Source organism: Mercenaria mercenaria, chromosome 17 (genome assembly GCF_021730395.1).
Source record: "Mercenaria mercenaria strain notata chromosome 17, MADL_Memer_1, whole genome shotgun sequence".
Classification (NCBI taxonomy): Eukaryota; Metazoa; Mollusca; class Bivalvia; order Venerida; family Veneridae; genus Mercenaria; species Mercenaria mercenaria.
In genome coordinates this window covers 27,812,064-27,826,651 of record NC_069377.1, presented here as the reverse complement: position 1 = coordinate 27,826,651, position 14,588 = coordinate 27,812,064, and the positions used below count along the sequence as shown (strand labels likewise).

The window sequence follows — 14,588 nt, the reverse complement described above, 5'->3', positions numbered from 1 at the left end:
CCAAACGGGAGCGCTTTGTCAAAATAAAAATGACCATCATAGCAAAGTCCCAGTAATTCAAAATCATCGGGGTGAATCTTTATTAAACGATATGCACTTTTAATGTCCGACTTGAAAAGTTTACAATTTCGTCCTAGATCTTGAACTAACTTAACTGCCTTGTCGAAGCTAGTGTATTGGACAGAGCATAAATCTGGGTCAATAAAGTCATTAATTGACCCGCCAGGGGGATGTGACAAGTGATGAATCATTCGGAATTCTCCCGGTGTTTTTTTGGGAACTAAGCCTATCAGTGAAACTATTAAATTAGGAAATGGGCGATGAACAAATGGACCAGCTATTCTTCCTGCTTCTAACTCTTTATTAATTTGAGATTTTATTATTTCCGGCCTGTGTGTAACAGAACGCAAATTATTTGAATCTCGTGGTAAACGAGGACCTGTGTACTGAATGGAAAATCCTTTCATAAAACCGTCTAGTAAAAACTTAGATTCACTGGTTTCGTACAAGAGTGCATATTGTTTCAAGGCTTCCACTTTTACTGGTGATTTTGCCAAATTAGAAATATCAAAATTGGTGAGCTGTTGAACTGATGGGCTGTTTGTTGAGTTAAAGCTTACAGTTTTACTGTTTTCTTGGTTTACCTCGTTTAGGTCCTCTGAACGGTCGGTGAAAGCCCCTGCCACGAAAATTAAACTGAGGGCTTGTCATTTGACCTTGACCTGAAGAACCGGACTGGGAACAGGTGACCTCAGGATGTGGTGCAAAACATTTTGCGCACATATGAGGATATTTACAGTTTGACCAGAAACAACTACCTCTGTTAAAATCATGGCACGTGTACCTGAGAGGATTTATAACTGACTGATTCGCAGACTGATTATCCTTGACCTGTATACATCGCCACCAAAGTTCGTTATTTGTTTGTGACCATGGGGACGGACATACAGCCTGGCGAAGGGGAAATTGTTCGTCATAAATTCTCCACCCGTTGCCCCCTTGGCGCATTGCACAGTCCCGTATGTTAAACATATAGTGAAGTAACTCGTGAACTTTATCACTATGTGTCTGCAGGTAAATGGAAGCATAAATTATAAATGCATTGGTCCATTTTTCTATAGATGTAATTTTATCTTTGCACTCTTTTTGAGATGACTCAATATGGCCATCCGCCGAGAGTTTGAAAACACTACCCTTACAAAATTCAGACAGTTCGATAGCCCCTTTTAGGAGTGAGGCCAGATTAACGTATTCTCCACGACAGATTTGTTGTTTTAACGATGATGGTACATGTGCAGTCAAATCATCATTTGATAAACGAACGGATGGAAAGTTATGATTAAAGGAGGCATTCTGACACGTTTCATTGATCTGACGGGGTGGCAGAGGTACATTTTTGTCGTGTCCATTGTCAAATCCTATATTAGAAGTACTATTTGACCTTGAACTAGTCTCATTACCGTTACAAGACATAAGACCTGAACTACGAAAAACCTGTTCAAAATCAGTAAAATTAGACCCACCGGCATTTTCCTGTAACAGTATATTGCCTCCGTCATCTATATCTGATGGCTCTGCCGGACCACGTGGCGGTGTCCTTTCAGCGTACTCAAGGGTCACCGGCTCTTCGTTTCTGCCCGCGGGTGTTTGGATGGTTATTGCCTCGTTCTGCCTCATTCTGCTGGCCGCCTGCTTCATTCTGCTGGCCGTCGGCATTTCTGTTTGCCCTGGCTGGCCTTCCTGCCGTAGCCCTGCCGCCTCGCTGTCTAACACGCCCACGCGGCATTAGAATCCGAGTAGATTTACTAGTATATATATATATATATATATATATATATATATATATACGTAGCAGAAGAAAAGTTGTAAGTTCGATGTTCTTTACAGGTAGACTACGACGTAAGTGAGAAAGGCTGCACGTGTTTTTTGCTTTTATAAGCCGTTAGTAAGATTGTTCTCGGCTCAGTAATTATGTGTAATTCGTATCAGTCAGAAAGACGGGAACCAGTTATAAAAAAAGACCGAGAGATAACCGTGTGACCATGGCAACGAGCATAACAAGTATTTCTTGAATAAATAAATCAAATTATTTTTAATTGAAAATAATTTATCTTAATTGGAGTAAGGTTATGTGAAGAATATAACCCCAGTTTTTAGTTTAGTCACACAAGAAGTAAAGGAAGTAATGTTTTATTTGACTTTTATAACCTTTGACACTTGTTTTGAATTATTTAGTATTTTGCTAGATAAGGTTAACCTTTTGCCTGCTGGCAGCAAGTGATTTTGCAGACCAAGATCAGCCTGCACGTCTGTGGCTGATTATGGTCTGCACCATTCACTATTCAGTCAGTAAATTTTCAGTGAACGCCCTTTCAAATATAAAATGGTACTGCCCAAACTGAATGATAGACCAGTCCATTTTAAAAATTTAGCAGGGTAAAGGTTAAAAAGCTGACATTGATTATGTTTAATGAATTTGGAATGTTTTTGATGTATCATGTTATATTTATTGAGTGATTTTTGTTTGCTATGGTATTGTTCAGTTCTGCTTGTGCAATGCTGCTTGAAATATTGAGCATGATATTTGCTTAAGTTTTGCCAAAGTTTATAGATTCCAGTAGCAGTTGCTAGCAGCAGTCTTGATAATTATATTTTCTTGTCCTTTAAGAATATGGTGTCCTAGAGTTCTGCTTAAGCCGGTGCGAGGGGTGTGTGAAGGATGTCCATTACCTCTCAAGTATAGACTCCGTCAAACTGAGTGTGCCATTGCTTGTTTGTGTGCTATGTACTTTTTACAGATGAGCCGTGCCATGAGAAAACCAACATAGTGGCTTTGCGACCAGCATGGTTTCAGACCAGCCTGCGCATCTGCGCAGTCTGGTCAGGATCCATGCTGTTCGCTAACAGTTTCTCTAATTCCAATAGGCTTTGAAAGCGAACAGCATGGATCCTGACCAGAATGCGCGGATGTGCAGGCTGGTCTGGATCCATGCTGGTCGCAAAGCCACTATGTTGGTTTTCTCATGGCGTGGCTCAGATCATCTTCAAGATTTTTCCAATATGCTGATTAAAGTTATTCTCTTATTGTGATTCAGTTTTTATCTCCATCTAAAGTAACCTTTTTCTGTTCAAGTATAGTCCATGTTAGGTAATTTGACCTCTTCTTTACTTTAGATTCAATTTTGCATTGATAAAAGAAACAGTAATTTTACATCATTTGTAATTAATCATTCAGGATAAATATCAGTGGAACAGATCGATACAAACACATTGATTATTTGGTACAAGTAGATCAGCTGCTTATCAAAAAAAAAAATTATACTTTAATTACTGGCAGATCAGTTACAGAATGATAGTTGTGTACACCTATGTCAGATACTAAATGATAAATATGTTTATATCTACTGTAAAATCATTAATTTTCAGGGATTTTGTGGTTGTTTCAAATCACAAAGTTAAAATCTTACAAACGAATAAAATTCCCTGTCATTTAATCTTTAAAAATTGCAGTCCACAAAATTAATTAGAAATTGCCATGAAATAGCCATTTTTGGCAAAACTACAGAATTTCATGCTCACCAAATTAAATGATTATACAATCCTTGCTCAAATGTCACATTATGCTAATTTTTTAGTAAGGTATATTTCCTTTGTTTTGTGTATATTTTCAGAAAAGGAAGTCACATTAACTTAACATTTATAGTTTATACTAATTTATGTTAACTTGATTATGATGAAAGCTTGAAACTTGTTTGAACCACTCCCAGAGTCCGCTTCTTGGAAAAAACCAGAACAAGTGTTTTATGAGAAGGTGTGGTCATGACACCAGTGGGGCACGAACCCTCAACCCTCGGACTGAGAAGCTAACACCTTAAACACTAGACCACAACTCCCCTTTAATTTTCCATTTTCCATTTACTTAACTTTTGATGTTTATTACACTCAGGTATGGACAAATCAGATGAGCAGATCAAGCGAGATGTAATCAAGCATGTGAGAGACAGTATAGGACCTGTTGCCAGCTTTAAACTTGCCATTCTCGTGCCAAAACTGCCTAAAACACGCTCTGGAAAGATCGCTCGAAACACCATAGCTGCCATGGCAGCAGGAAAACCTTTCAAAGTAAGCTCAGATGTTTTGCTTTTTTAACTTGGACAGCAAACATAACTCTTGGAGAACTTCAAAATGATGTTTGAATTTAGTTGTAAATTATCTTTTCAGTAGTTTTAAACAGTTTTGAAAATAATTTGTCATTACTTGACTTAACTTGAGCATTTGTGTGTTTGAGTAGTTGGTGGTATATATATAAAAATAATTAGTATATATCAGTTTCTGTAATCGCTACATCATTTAAATTTCAAAGATTGAATCAGAGCTCTGCACCAGTCCCCACTTCCCAAACGCTCTTCTACACACTCCCACCTAAAAACTGTAAGTAATAAAAAGGCTTATGTTGCCCCAGCTGAATTATGGGTTTTCATTGTTGAGAAGTCCTTGTTTATTGTATCATGGCCCTTTCTTGGGTAATTACAATAAACACTTTTTGAATGAATTTCTCTCATGTGTTTCTTTTTTGACTGTCTGTTCTAATGTAAGAAATGTACTGAAGGAACTCGATTTATATATATAAATAAAATCTTCTTTATGTAGGCAGACACTAGAAGGTACCCTGAAATTATATATGTATGAATGAATGAATGTAGAGGACCTAGCCATATAAGATACCTGGTACAAGTGTCATCAATATGCTATCTTAAACAATTTGTTTTTGTATTGTAATATTAAATTTTAAAAGAACGGGGTAACCTTTTATAAGAGTTTTGCACCTATCTAAAAAGGTTAATAAACAGAATAAGCAGGTGAAAGTAAATAAAATCTGAAAAGTAAATTTTGATATTATCAGATCTATGTTTCTGTGTTGTTCTTTAGTGACTGGGTAGTTTATAACAAGTAATTCTAAGACAAACAAAATATTAATTTGTAGCCCTGTTTTATTTAAAACAGTATCAGGTAATAAAAGATTTTCTAATAGTTGTGGGCCAGAGAACATATCTGATTGTACTGTTTCAATATGAAACACACAGGGCTCGACAGATCCACTCGTCCGCTCGTAAATACGTGTAGAAATCGGCTCTGAGTGAGTGGAAATTACTGTAATACTCCTCCTGCAGGATGTGTGTGATGTGACTTTAAACCAAAAATATTATAAATCAGATTAAAACGGAGCCATGCAGAAGCTCGAGGCTAAATATCTAAAACAGAAGTTGATTTGTTTGCCTCACTACAATACTTATTTCTTGCAGTTCCCACATAGGTTTGAAAGTATATACTTCCAGTTTTCTTGCCATTTCCACATAGGTTTAAAAGCGTCTACTTCCTCTTTTCTTGCAATTCCCATGTAGGTTTAAAATATAAGCTTCCTCTTTCCTTGCAATTCCCACATAAGTTTAAAAATGTCTACTTTCTTGTTTCTTGCCATTTCCACATAGGTTTAAAAGTGTCTACTTCCTCTTTTCTTGCAATTCCCATGTAGGTTTAAAATAGATACTTCCTGTTTTCTTGCAATTCCTACATAGGTTTAAAAGTGTCTACTTCCTCTTTTTTGCAATTCCCACATAGGTTTAAAACTGTCTACTTCCTCTCCTCTTTTCTTGCAATTCCCACGTAGGTTTAAAAGTATATACTTCCTATTTTCTTGCAGTTCCCATATATGTTTAAAAGTGTCTACTTTCTCTTTTCTTGCAATTCTCACATATGTACTTTAATTTTCTTGCGATGCAGAGCTATATGTTAAAGTATATACTTCCTCTTACTTTACAGTCCAGCTTGTTAAAGTTAGCAGTGTTCAAAATTCCAAAAATTCTGTAGCAACACTGATTAACACTTTTAATCATGTAATTTCATTTAGCATTGTATTCTAATTTATTCTATATATGTAGATACCAGTGACCATTGAAGATGACAGTGTATATCCTGCCATCAGATTGGCATTAAAGGATATCGGATATGCTCCAGACCCGCCATCAGGTCATATAGCACTGCTTGTTAAATGTGTGGTATTCTAACATAGATGTCATATAGCACTGCATAGATGCTTGATAAATGTGTGGTAGCCTAACAAAGATTTCATATAGAACTTCATGAATGCATGTTATATGTGTGATATTCTAACATAGATGTCATATAGCACTTCGTGAATGTTGAATGTGTGGTATTCTAACATAGCACTTTGTGAATGCCTGTTAAATATGTGGTATTCTAACATAGATCTCATATAGCACTTCCTGAATGCCTTTTAAATTTTTGATATTCTAACATAGACGTCATATAGCACATAATGAATGCATGATAAATTTGTGGTATTCTAACATAGATGCCATATAGCACTGCATGAATATTTGTTAAATTTGTGGTATTCTAACATAGATTTCATATAGCACTGCATGAATATTTGTTAAATGTGTGGTATTCTAACATAGCTTTCATATAGAACTCCATGAATACTATAAAATCATTTAATTTTGTGGGCATAAAATTTAGTGGTTTTGGTCAAAACGGCAATTTCATGGGGATACGAATTCATGGAGTTCAACTTTTGAACATAAAATGAATGGAAATTTTACTTGTTCATTGGGATTAAATTTCGTGGATCGACTCAGCCATGAAATCCACCAAAATTAGTCCCCCACCAATATTAGTGATTTTACAATACTTGTTAAATGTGTGGTATTCTAACATAGATGCCATATAGCACTGCATTAGAGAAAACCAGGTGCCTTCCAGTAGGGGACTTACTATTGCATGGCAAAACTTCATTCACTTACTTGTGATAGATCTAGCACTGCATGAATAATCATTAAATGTATTGTATTCTAATATTCATGTCATGTAACAGTTTTATTTTTGTAACATTTTAACAGATTATGTATATTATGGTAGGCCATATAGGTCAGCTTGTGAGTTTTTATTTCTTCTTTAGTACTCATTTGGCAAAAAGTAAGTCCTTGTGGATATTTCGGTTTTTAATGACTTTTATTAAAAAAATTTGCAGCTTAATTAAACCTTGTATTATAAGACTGATCAAATTTTGAAAACAAAATGCCATGTTAACCTTTAGCGTGCTGGCAGCATGTGATTCTGCCTTTGCGACCAGTGCTGATAATGGTCTGCACTGTTCACTGTTCAGTCAGTAAAAATTCAGAGGACACCCCTTTGAATAATAAATAATGAATGATGGACCAGTCCATTTTAGAAATTTAGTTAAAATATAAGGTACTGCAGTATTACAATGTAATCTTCGTAGTAAAAGAATATCTCTTAAATATTTCAGATACCGCCATCAATTGAAGATGAGTCGGTGTATGTTGACATCAGTGCTGCACTGAAAGCTGTGGGGTTTACACCTGGACAATCAGAGAGGAGTCAACAAGCAGAACCATATTAAATTTACCTCATAGTCTACATGTAGTTTAACATAATGAATTTCTAGGGTTGAATGCAATACTGTGATATTTCGTATTCGATAAAGGTGGACTTACAACACTATTGCTTTCAGCCAACCATATGCATAGATATATACAGATGTGTGTATGTAGATGGATATATCAGTACTCTGACACAGTTGTATGAGATGTTGGAATTACAGTGTTTATTAACTAACATGGCATAAAAATGCAATATACCTTTACATATTTTTGTAGCCAACACAAAGCTTGCTCAATTTTGTGTTTAACACAGAAGTGTGTTTAGAAATGTGTTATCTGTATTTTAAACAGAGATTATCATAATTATAGATCTCCTCTTTTACTGTTACCATACCAGATTTATAGGTGGCCAGGTGATCTGATGGAAACGCGTTTGTCTGTCAGTCCAAAGGTCTGGCCGGGGTCTTGGGTTTGTATTCCAGTCCAGGCATTGGAAATTTCTGAGATGCTCTTGAGTGTCTCCCACCTAACTATGAGGCCAGTACTGATTCTTCCCAGGAAAGGCAGCTTAGCATGTTTCTTAGCTACACAATGGGCAAGTTAAAGTATCCGAGTGTCTGTTTGCAAAGATTTAGACTAAGTAAGCCAGACATGCCTGCATCTAATGGATTTCTCTCTCTCAGCTCTGGGTGCTTTCCCTTACTCTGTCCCTCTGGTCATACTGCTCTGTGTCTACTTTGTAGAGGATGACTTTGGCACTCTTAGTGACTGCCTTTGTATGGGAAGATTCATTAAAAGGGGGCTATATAAATATGGTATAATGTACACTCCTGTGCTTGTAGAATTTTAGCTTATTTTGAATGTGATGTCTCTTTAATTATTGTAGCCCAGATTTTTTGTGCTTTGTCTATACATGTAGTTGAGTATATGCATTATGTACTTTATAGTCTTATAGTATAATATAATCCAAGTCTATTGTATTTAATAATGAAATTATTTGAAAATATTTTTATTCTTTTAAATTATATGTTAAAGTGTGTGAAAGAGATTTATATGGACTACTTTCATGATGTTTTGTAATGTAATGCCTTTGTAATATTTTCAAGGTCTGTCCCAGATCATATTGGACCAGACATTGTGGGAAAAAAAAAAAGATATGAGCTGCGCCATGAGAAAACCAACATAGTGGGTTTGCGACCAGCATGGATCCAGACCAGCCTGCGCATCCGCGCAGTCTGGTCAGGATCCATGATGGTCGCTTTTAAAGCCTATTGGAATTAGAGAAACTGTAAGCGAACAGCATGGATCCTGACCAGACTGCGCGGATGCGCAGGCTGGTCTGGATCCATGCTGGTCGCACACCCACTATGTTGGTTTTCCCATGGCACGGCTCATATTGCCTGGTCATTGAAAACCTTTCAAATAATATACATGTTGGTAAAATAAAACATCATGGGCAGCAGAGACACTAATGGTGCTTTTTTTTTTTTTTTTTTTTTACTGTAATCATGTTACAAATTTCAGTTAGAGTGAAATCATTTCATTTCATTTACACAAATTTCATGGTTTTGTCAAAACAGGGATTTCTTGGGAAAAGAATTGATGGAATTTGATCATTTGCGAATTCTAATGTTTTTGATATTTTAATTTTAAATTAGTTTCATTGGTTGATTCAACAATGAAATCCATGAAAATTATTACTCTACCAATACTTATGATTTTACAGTAACTAGTGAATGGCAATGAAATATTTAATGTTTCATATATGAAAAAGAAAACAATTCAGTGTATTTGTATAATGACTAATTTGAATTAATTGAATGTCATATTAAGGTAGTGGAGTCGTAATGACAAACAGTAGATTACATACTAATGGAATGTGATTTCGACATTTTACATTTTTTTACGAGAAAATGTACATTCAGCTAAATTTACGTGCAAAGAATACATGACTGCACAACTAAAGTTTGTAATCATACGGGAAATGCAATGTCATTGCCAGTTCACTACCTTTAGTAAATTTGTATAATCAGAATGCCTTGAAGGTTCTTTTTTGTCAGTAGGTAGGCAAGCTACTCTAAAAAGTGTATTTAAATGTACCTGATTGCCATTATTGTGTTGTTATGAAGTTCATTGAATTCTCACAACAGTGTGTATCATTGCAGCATGGTCATCATGATTATTTTCTAAAACTTTAAAAACTGCCTTAAAGGTCCAATACTAAGGAAAGTGAACATTTTAATTTCTTTTAAAAAGCACAGAAACTATTTCATTTTATTGGAAAATGAAAGTTGGTATGTAGAAATTCGAAATAAATCGCAGTATATGTACAATTATTTTTCTATGAAGTATGAAGAAAGTTAAAAAGACCTGGGGGGTCATTCTGTCGATTTATTGAAATTTCAACATAATACACATACATTTCTTTGAGTTCCAAAGACTTTCTGTAAATTTTGACCTGCCAATCTTCATTATTTAGTGTCTTGCAGAAGTCTATGCACTGGCTATGAAAAAAATTGCCAACTCACTTTCCCTTAGTAATGGACCTTTAATCTTCCGTGAGGTATGAGGTATATAGGGACTATATTGGGAGTAATGTACATTGGTTATTCTGCCAACCATTTGTTTCCGGAGAGCAAATATCTGAAACGATGCCAGTGGATCATCAAATTGCTACACATATATTAATGTTTACCATCAAAATGCATCCACATACACACAAGACCAGAATCTATAGGTTCAAGGTCAAGGTCTGTCTTGGAGGTCAAAAGTCAGATAGCTTAATTTCATGTCCCCTCCATATATTCTTAACTGCTGTATGGATTTTCATATAACTAGCATCATTTGTTTACCTCATCAAGACAACATTTATCAAAGCTGTGTCTGGGGGTACTAATCACCTCTATTGATAGCTCTAGTTTCAGTTTGCTTTATTTTTAGGTTGAATTTATTTTGCCATGTCTGGTCAGTTTTGACTATTATTCAGAATCTTTATAAACAGATTAAATATGTAGCAAATTAAAATGTGTTTAACTTTGAAATTTTAAAGAAGAGAAACTTTTTTAACTTGTAATCTTTTCCGCAAAGTGCTGAAATGTTTGTAAATTTATTGTTGAATTAATAAATATGATGTTGAAGTTTTTTCTTATGTCTGGAAAACATGTATATATAATGTATAACATTAAAAAATGATTACGAAACTTAGAGAATTTTTTTATAACATATTATACAACCATGAAGTTCATGAATTAATTTTGCCAGTAATTGAATTTGCACTTTTAAGGGTATTTTGTATATAGTTTGATAGGTATATATTTTATACTTTTGAAGTTACCCAGCTACTAGTAGATATTTAGAGGTCCAAATATTTGTAGGGTTATTGTTTGTTTGGAAATATTTTATTTTTTAATAATATTTTATTAATACAGTTTTAGCATATAGTTATAAATATATTAATTGTTAAGATGTACTGTCACATGTTTAAGCTTATTGAGACTCAGTCCAAGGTTATCAAACTCAGTTTGGAGACCAGTCTGAGAATGCAGCCTTGCCATTGGTCAGTTTCATAATTGGGCTCAGAAACAACCAATCAGAGCCTGGGGTTTGAGACTGGTTTCAAAAAAACGACCTAGGAAACTGATCTGAAAATGCAAGCATCCGGTTGGTCATTTCTGAGCTCATCTTGAAAATGTCCAATAGTAAAGCTGCATTTGGAGTCTGCTGTTCAAACTTTTGTGACCTTGGAACCAAACTGGGTAATTTTTTCGTTTATATTTACACACCAGATACCTTTTTTGTAAAAAAGAAAACTTGTTTTTTTAGTGCCTTTAGATACTATGAAACTGCTGTTTTACAGGATGTGGTTTCGAAAACTATCACTTACTGACAGTAAAATATACTGTTCTGAGTGAAAGGTAGACTAGCTCCTAGACTATGATATATCTTTTTACATTTTTATGATTGAATGTAGTGAACTGAGCCAGACTATATCCTATGTCCAATATCACATAATAATTTCAACATCAGTCCTATGTGAAAATCTCTAAAATAGACTGGCTTTTGTCTCTATGAAATTGAATTTGTCAAAAAAGGGAAAAATATAGAAATATAGTTATTATCAGTCTAGTGGCTAGTCTAAGTAAAATAGAGTCTGCAGAACTGAGTAATGTTTGAGATATATTGTGTATGTAATAAAATTATTGCTTGAATTGTGACAAAAGTTTTATGCCAGTACTCTATAGAGGGTAATATTGTTTTATAGCTCACGTGAGCTCAAACTGAGCTATTGTGATCCCACTGTGTCTGTCGTGCATCTGTTTGTTTGACCATCTGCTGTCAATAATCACTTTAAATGACATCTTCAAAACCACTGAATGGATTTTGATGAAATTTGGCCTGAAGCTCTTTGGGTACCAAAGTTGCTCAAATGGTTAAGCTTTGTTGCACATATTGGCCACCAAAACTAAAAATAGAAAAATTTTGGAACAGCGTCTCCCAAACCGCTTGTCAAATCTGAAATGATTTCACACAACTACTCCTAATGTAATCCTCTACCAAAGTTTTTCAAAATATTTCGATTTTTCAAAAAACTTTTTCGCTAGAGGGCATGGTAATTTTTTGGCAATATGTATATTATAGTGGAAACTTAAAAAATCTTCTTGTGTGAAACTGCTGGCCTGATTTTAAAATAATTTTACACAAATGGTCCTTGTATGACCCTCTACCAAGAGTGTTCAGATTATTCTAATTCATTTAAAGATATGGTCGCCAGAGGGCATGGTAACTTTTTCCTATACGTATATACAGTCAAATACCGTTACCTCGATATTCAACGGACTGCTAAAATTGCATCGACGTATCCGAAGTTCGACGTAATGATATCGTCTATCTGGGACTACATTTTGTATCTGTGTAGGACGTCTATATTGTCATTGCATCCCATGCTTCTTTTAGACGGTTCGAAAGGGGAAAGATATGATATAAAACGTAAATACAATCTAAATTTTATTGACAAATAAAACATCTTAATTCAGTAGTACATACATACAACTTTTTTTTTTTAATTTACATGTAAACATTAGCATTTTTATTAATATATATTTTATTTAGATATGAACAATAGCACATAAATTCTTTATATACAACTTTCACATGTCGTCATTAGCATTTGCCAGTTAAATACGCATATTGTTACTCGATCATAAATGTTAGATTTTTGACTTTGTCAAACAGAAAAAATATTTCGTCCAAATTAATTGTTATATTGAAAACAGCTTGACAGCTTGCATGCTTTTTAGACTAATTATTGGGAATTAAATGCAAACTTGCTAACATTTAAATCGGATTAAAGATTAAATAACAAACAAAACAAACATGCAAACTAACCTGATTATGATTAATACATCGCCGGACAACAATAGGTTGATTTTCACACCTTACAAATAACATGGACAATTTTTGACAAGCTGTGATATCGACGAAACCAGGTGTAAAAACAGCTAGTACAGGTAAGTTGTCCCATCGAGCTAAACAAAATATCGAGCTAATAATATCGAGGTAACGATAAATAATACCATTAAAATATATAGAGAAAAGTCGGGACCGACTAAAACACAGTGTGTTAACCGGAGTATTGAGCTAACCAATATCGCGGTAACGATATTCAACTGTACGTGTAGAGAATAAGTGGTAATTTTTTAAATCTTCTTGTATTAAAATATTGGCCAAATTTTGAATAATTTCACACAGATTGTCCAAGAATGTTCTGATTATTGTTATTGGTCAAAAAACATGTCCCTCAGAGGGTGTGGTCACTTTTTCATATAAGTAGATAATAGAAAATTTTTATGCCCCCGGCATCTACTGATGTGGGAGGCATATAGTGATTGTCCTGTCCATCCGTTCATCCGTCCGTACGAGGTTAACCAAATGGTCATCTAGCATCAATACCCCTAACTAGAATGACTTGATACTAATGCAGATGTAACCTGTGATCATTCCTCATCTTCAGACATCACCTGACCGCAGTTGACCTTGAACTTGACCTCGTTTTGGACTTCGGTTGCTATGTATCGACAAGGATGCCACCAGGGGCATCAAACGTTTATTGAACGCAGCTTCTTGTTCTTGTATGAAACTGTTGGCCCAATTTTAAAATGATTTCACACAAAATGGACCCTTGTGTGACCTTTTACAAACTTTAAGATAGTTCAGGTTAATCCGATTCTTCAAATTACATGACCAAATTATTTTGATTTGTCATAAAACATTGGAGCTAGGGGGAGTTTTTCCCTATATGTATATATTAGAAACTTTTAAAATGTTCTTGCCAGAAACAGCAGGCCCAATTTTAACACAATTTTACACAAATGTTTCTTCGATGGTTGGCATATAAGATCAGGGTTTAACTGTCTACTGTAATTATTCAAATCATTGCCGTAAGTTTACAAATGTCCCTGCCCATGTGTGTGACATGTATATAATATAGGCTAATATTAAAGAAACTTTGAACATCTACTCTGAACCCATAATAGCTAAGGCCTTGATATTTATATAAACCTATATTCTGTACTTGCACCATTATGTTATACAAACACATTTTAAGCCCTTAACACAGGTAAAACTTTAGGGTCAATGACCCTGTTGTTTGTTACACATATATTTTTGTAAAAAGTGCCATATTTATATATTCCATAATGCAGTATATACCCTAACACAATTAAATGGTTTAAAAATTGCTTCTTATTTGAACTCGTGCAATGGTAAAACGGAGGAACATTTTCATTATTTCTAAAAGCAATCTCATCATGTTTATTGAAGTGTTATGAAATTTATATTTTGGCCATTAACCTTTGGTGTCAATGCTAAAATTCTGATTATTTAAGTCAAAGAGCTATAAAAATAAATAGATCGGCAACTTGAAAGGCATATAGAGCAAATCTCGCCAAAAAAAACTGACAGCTGAACGAGGTCTCTTTACCGAAAGTGACACGTTCTCCACGCGCCATTTTGTATGCATGGTCAATTATTCATCGGTAAATTATTTATCACCGTATGACAATGCTTCTTTTGATGATAAGAAACGTGTATTTTGGGTCTTAAGACTATTTCACATTAAACTAATGTTGTTAGCTCACCTGAGCCAAAGGCTCATGGTGAGCTTTT

The 14,588-nt window shown here is 34.7% G+C and overlaps 1 protein-coding gene across 2 annotated transcripts in view; it reads left to right on the top strand.

Moving 5' to 3' along the window:
• Nucleotides 1–12,798, top strand: part of LOC123536581 (acyl-CoA synthetase short-chain family member 3, mitochondrial-like) — a 58,983-nt gene extending 46,185 nt beyond the window's left edge. The window contains exons 16-18 of one of the 2 annotated variants that reach the window (XM_045319894.2): nucleotides 3,947–4,122; nucleotides 5,940–6,027; nucleotides 7,331–12,798. In XM_045319894.2, the coding sequence (XP_045175829.2) occupies nucleotides 3,947–4,122; nucleotides 5,940–6,027; nucleotides 7,331–7,347 (281 nt within the window). In that variant the 3' untranslated portion in view covers nucleotides 7,348–12,798. The remainder of the gene's footprint in view (nucleotides 1–3,946; nucleotides 4,123–5,939; nucleotides 6,028–7,330) is intronic. The other variant, XM_045319892.2, reaches the window with a different exon arrangement.
• The last annotated feature ends 1,790 nt before the right edge of the window (nucleotides 12,799–14,588 follow it).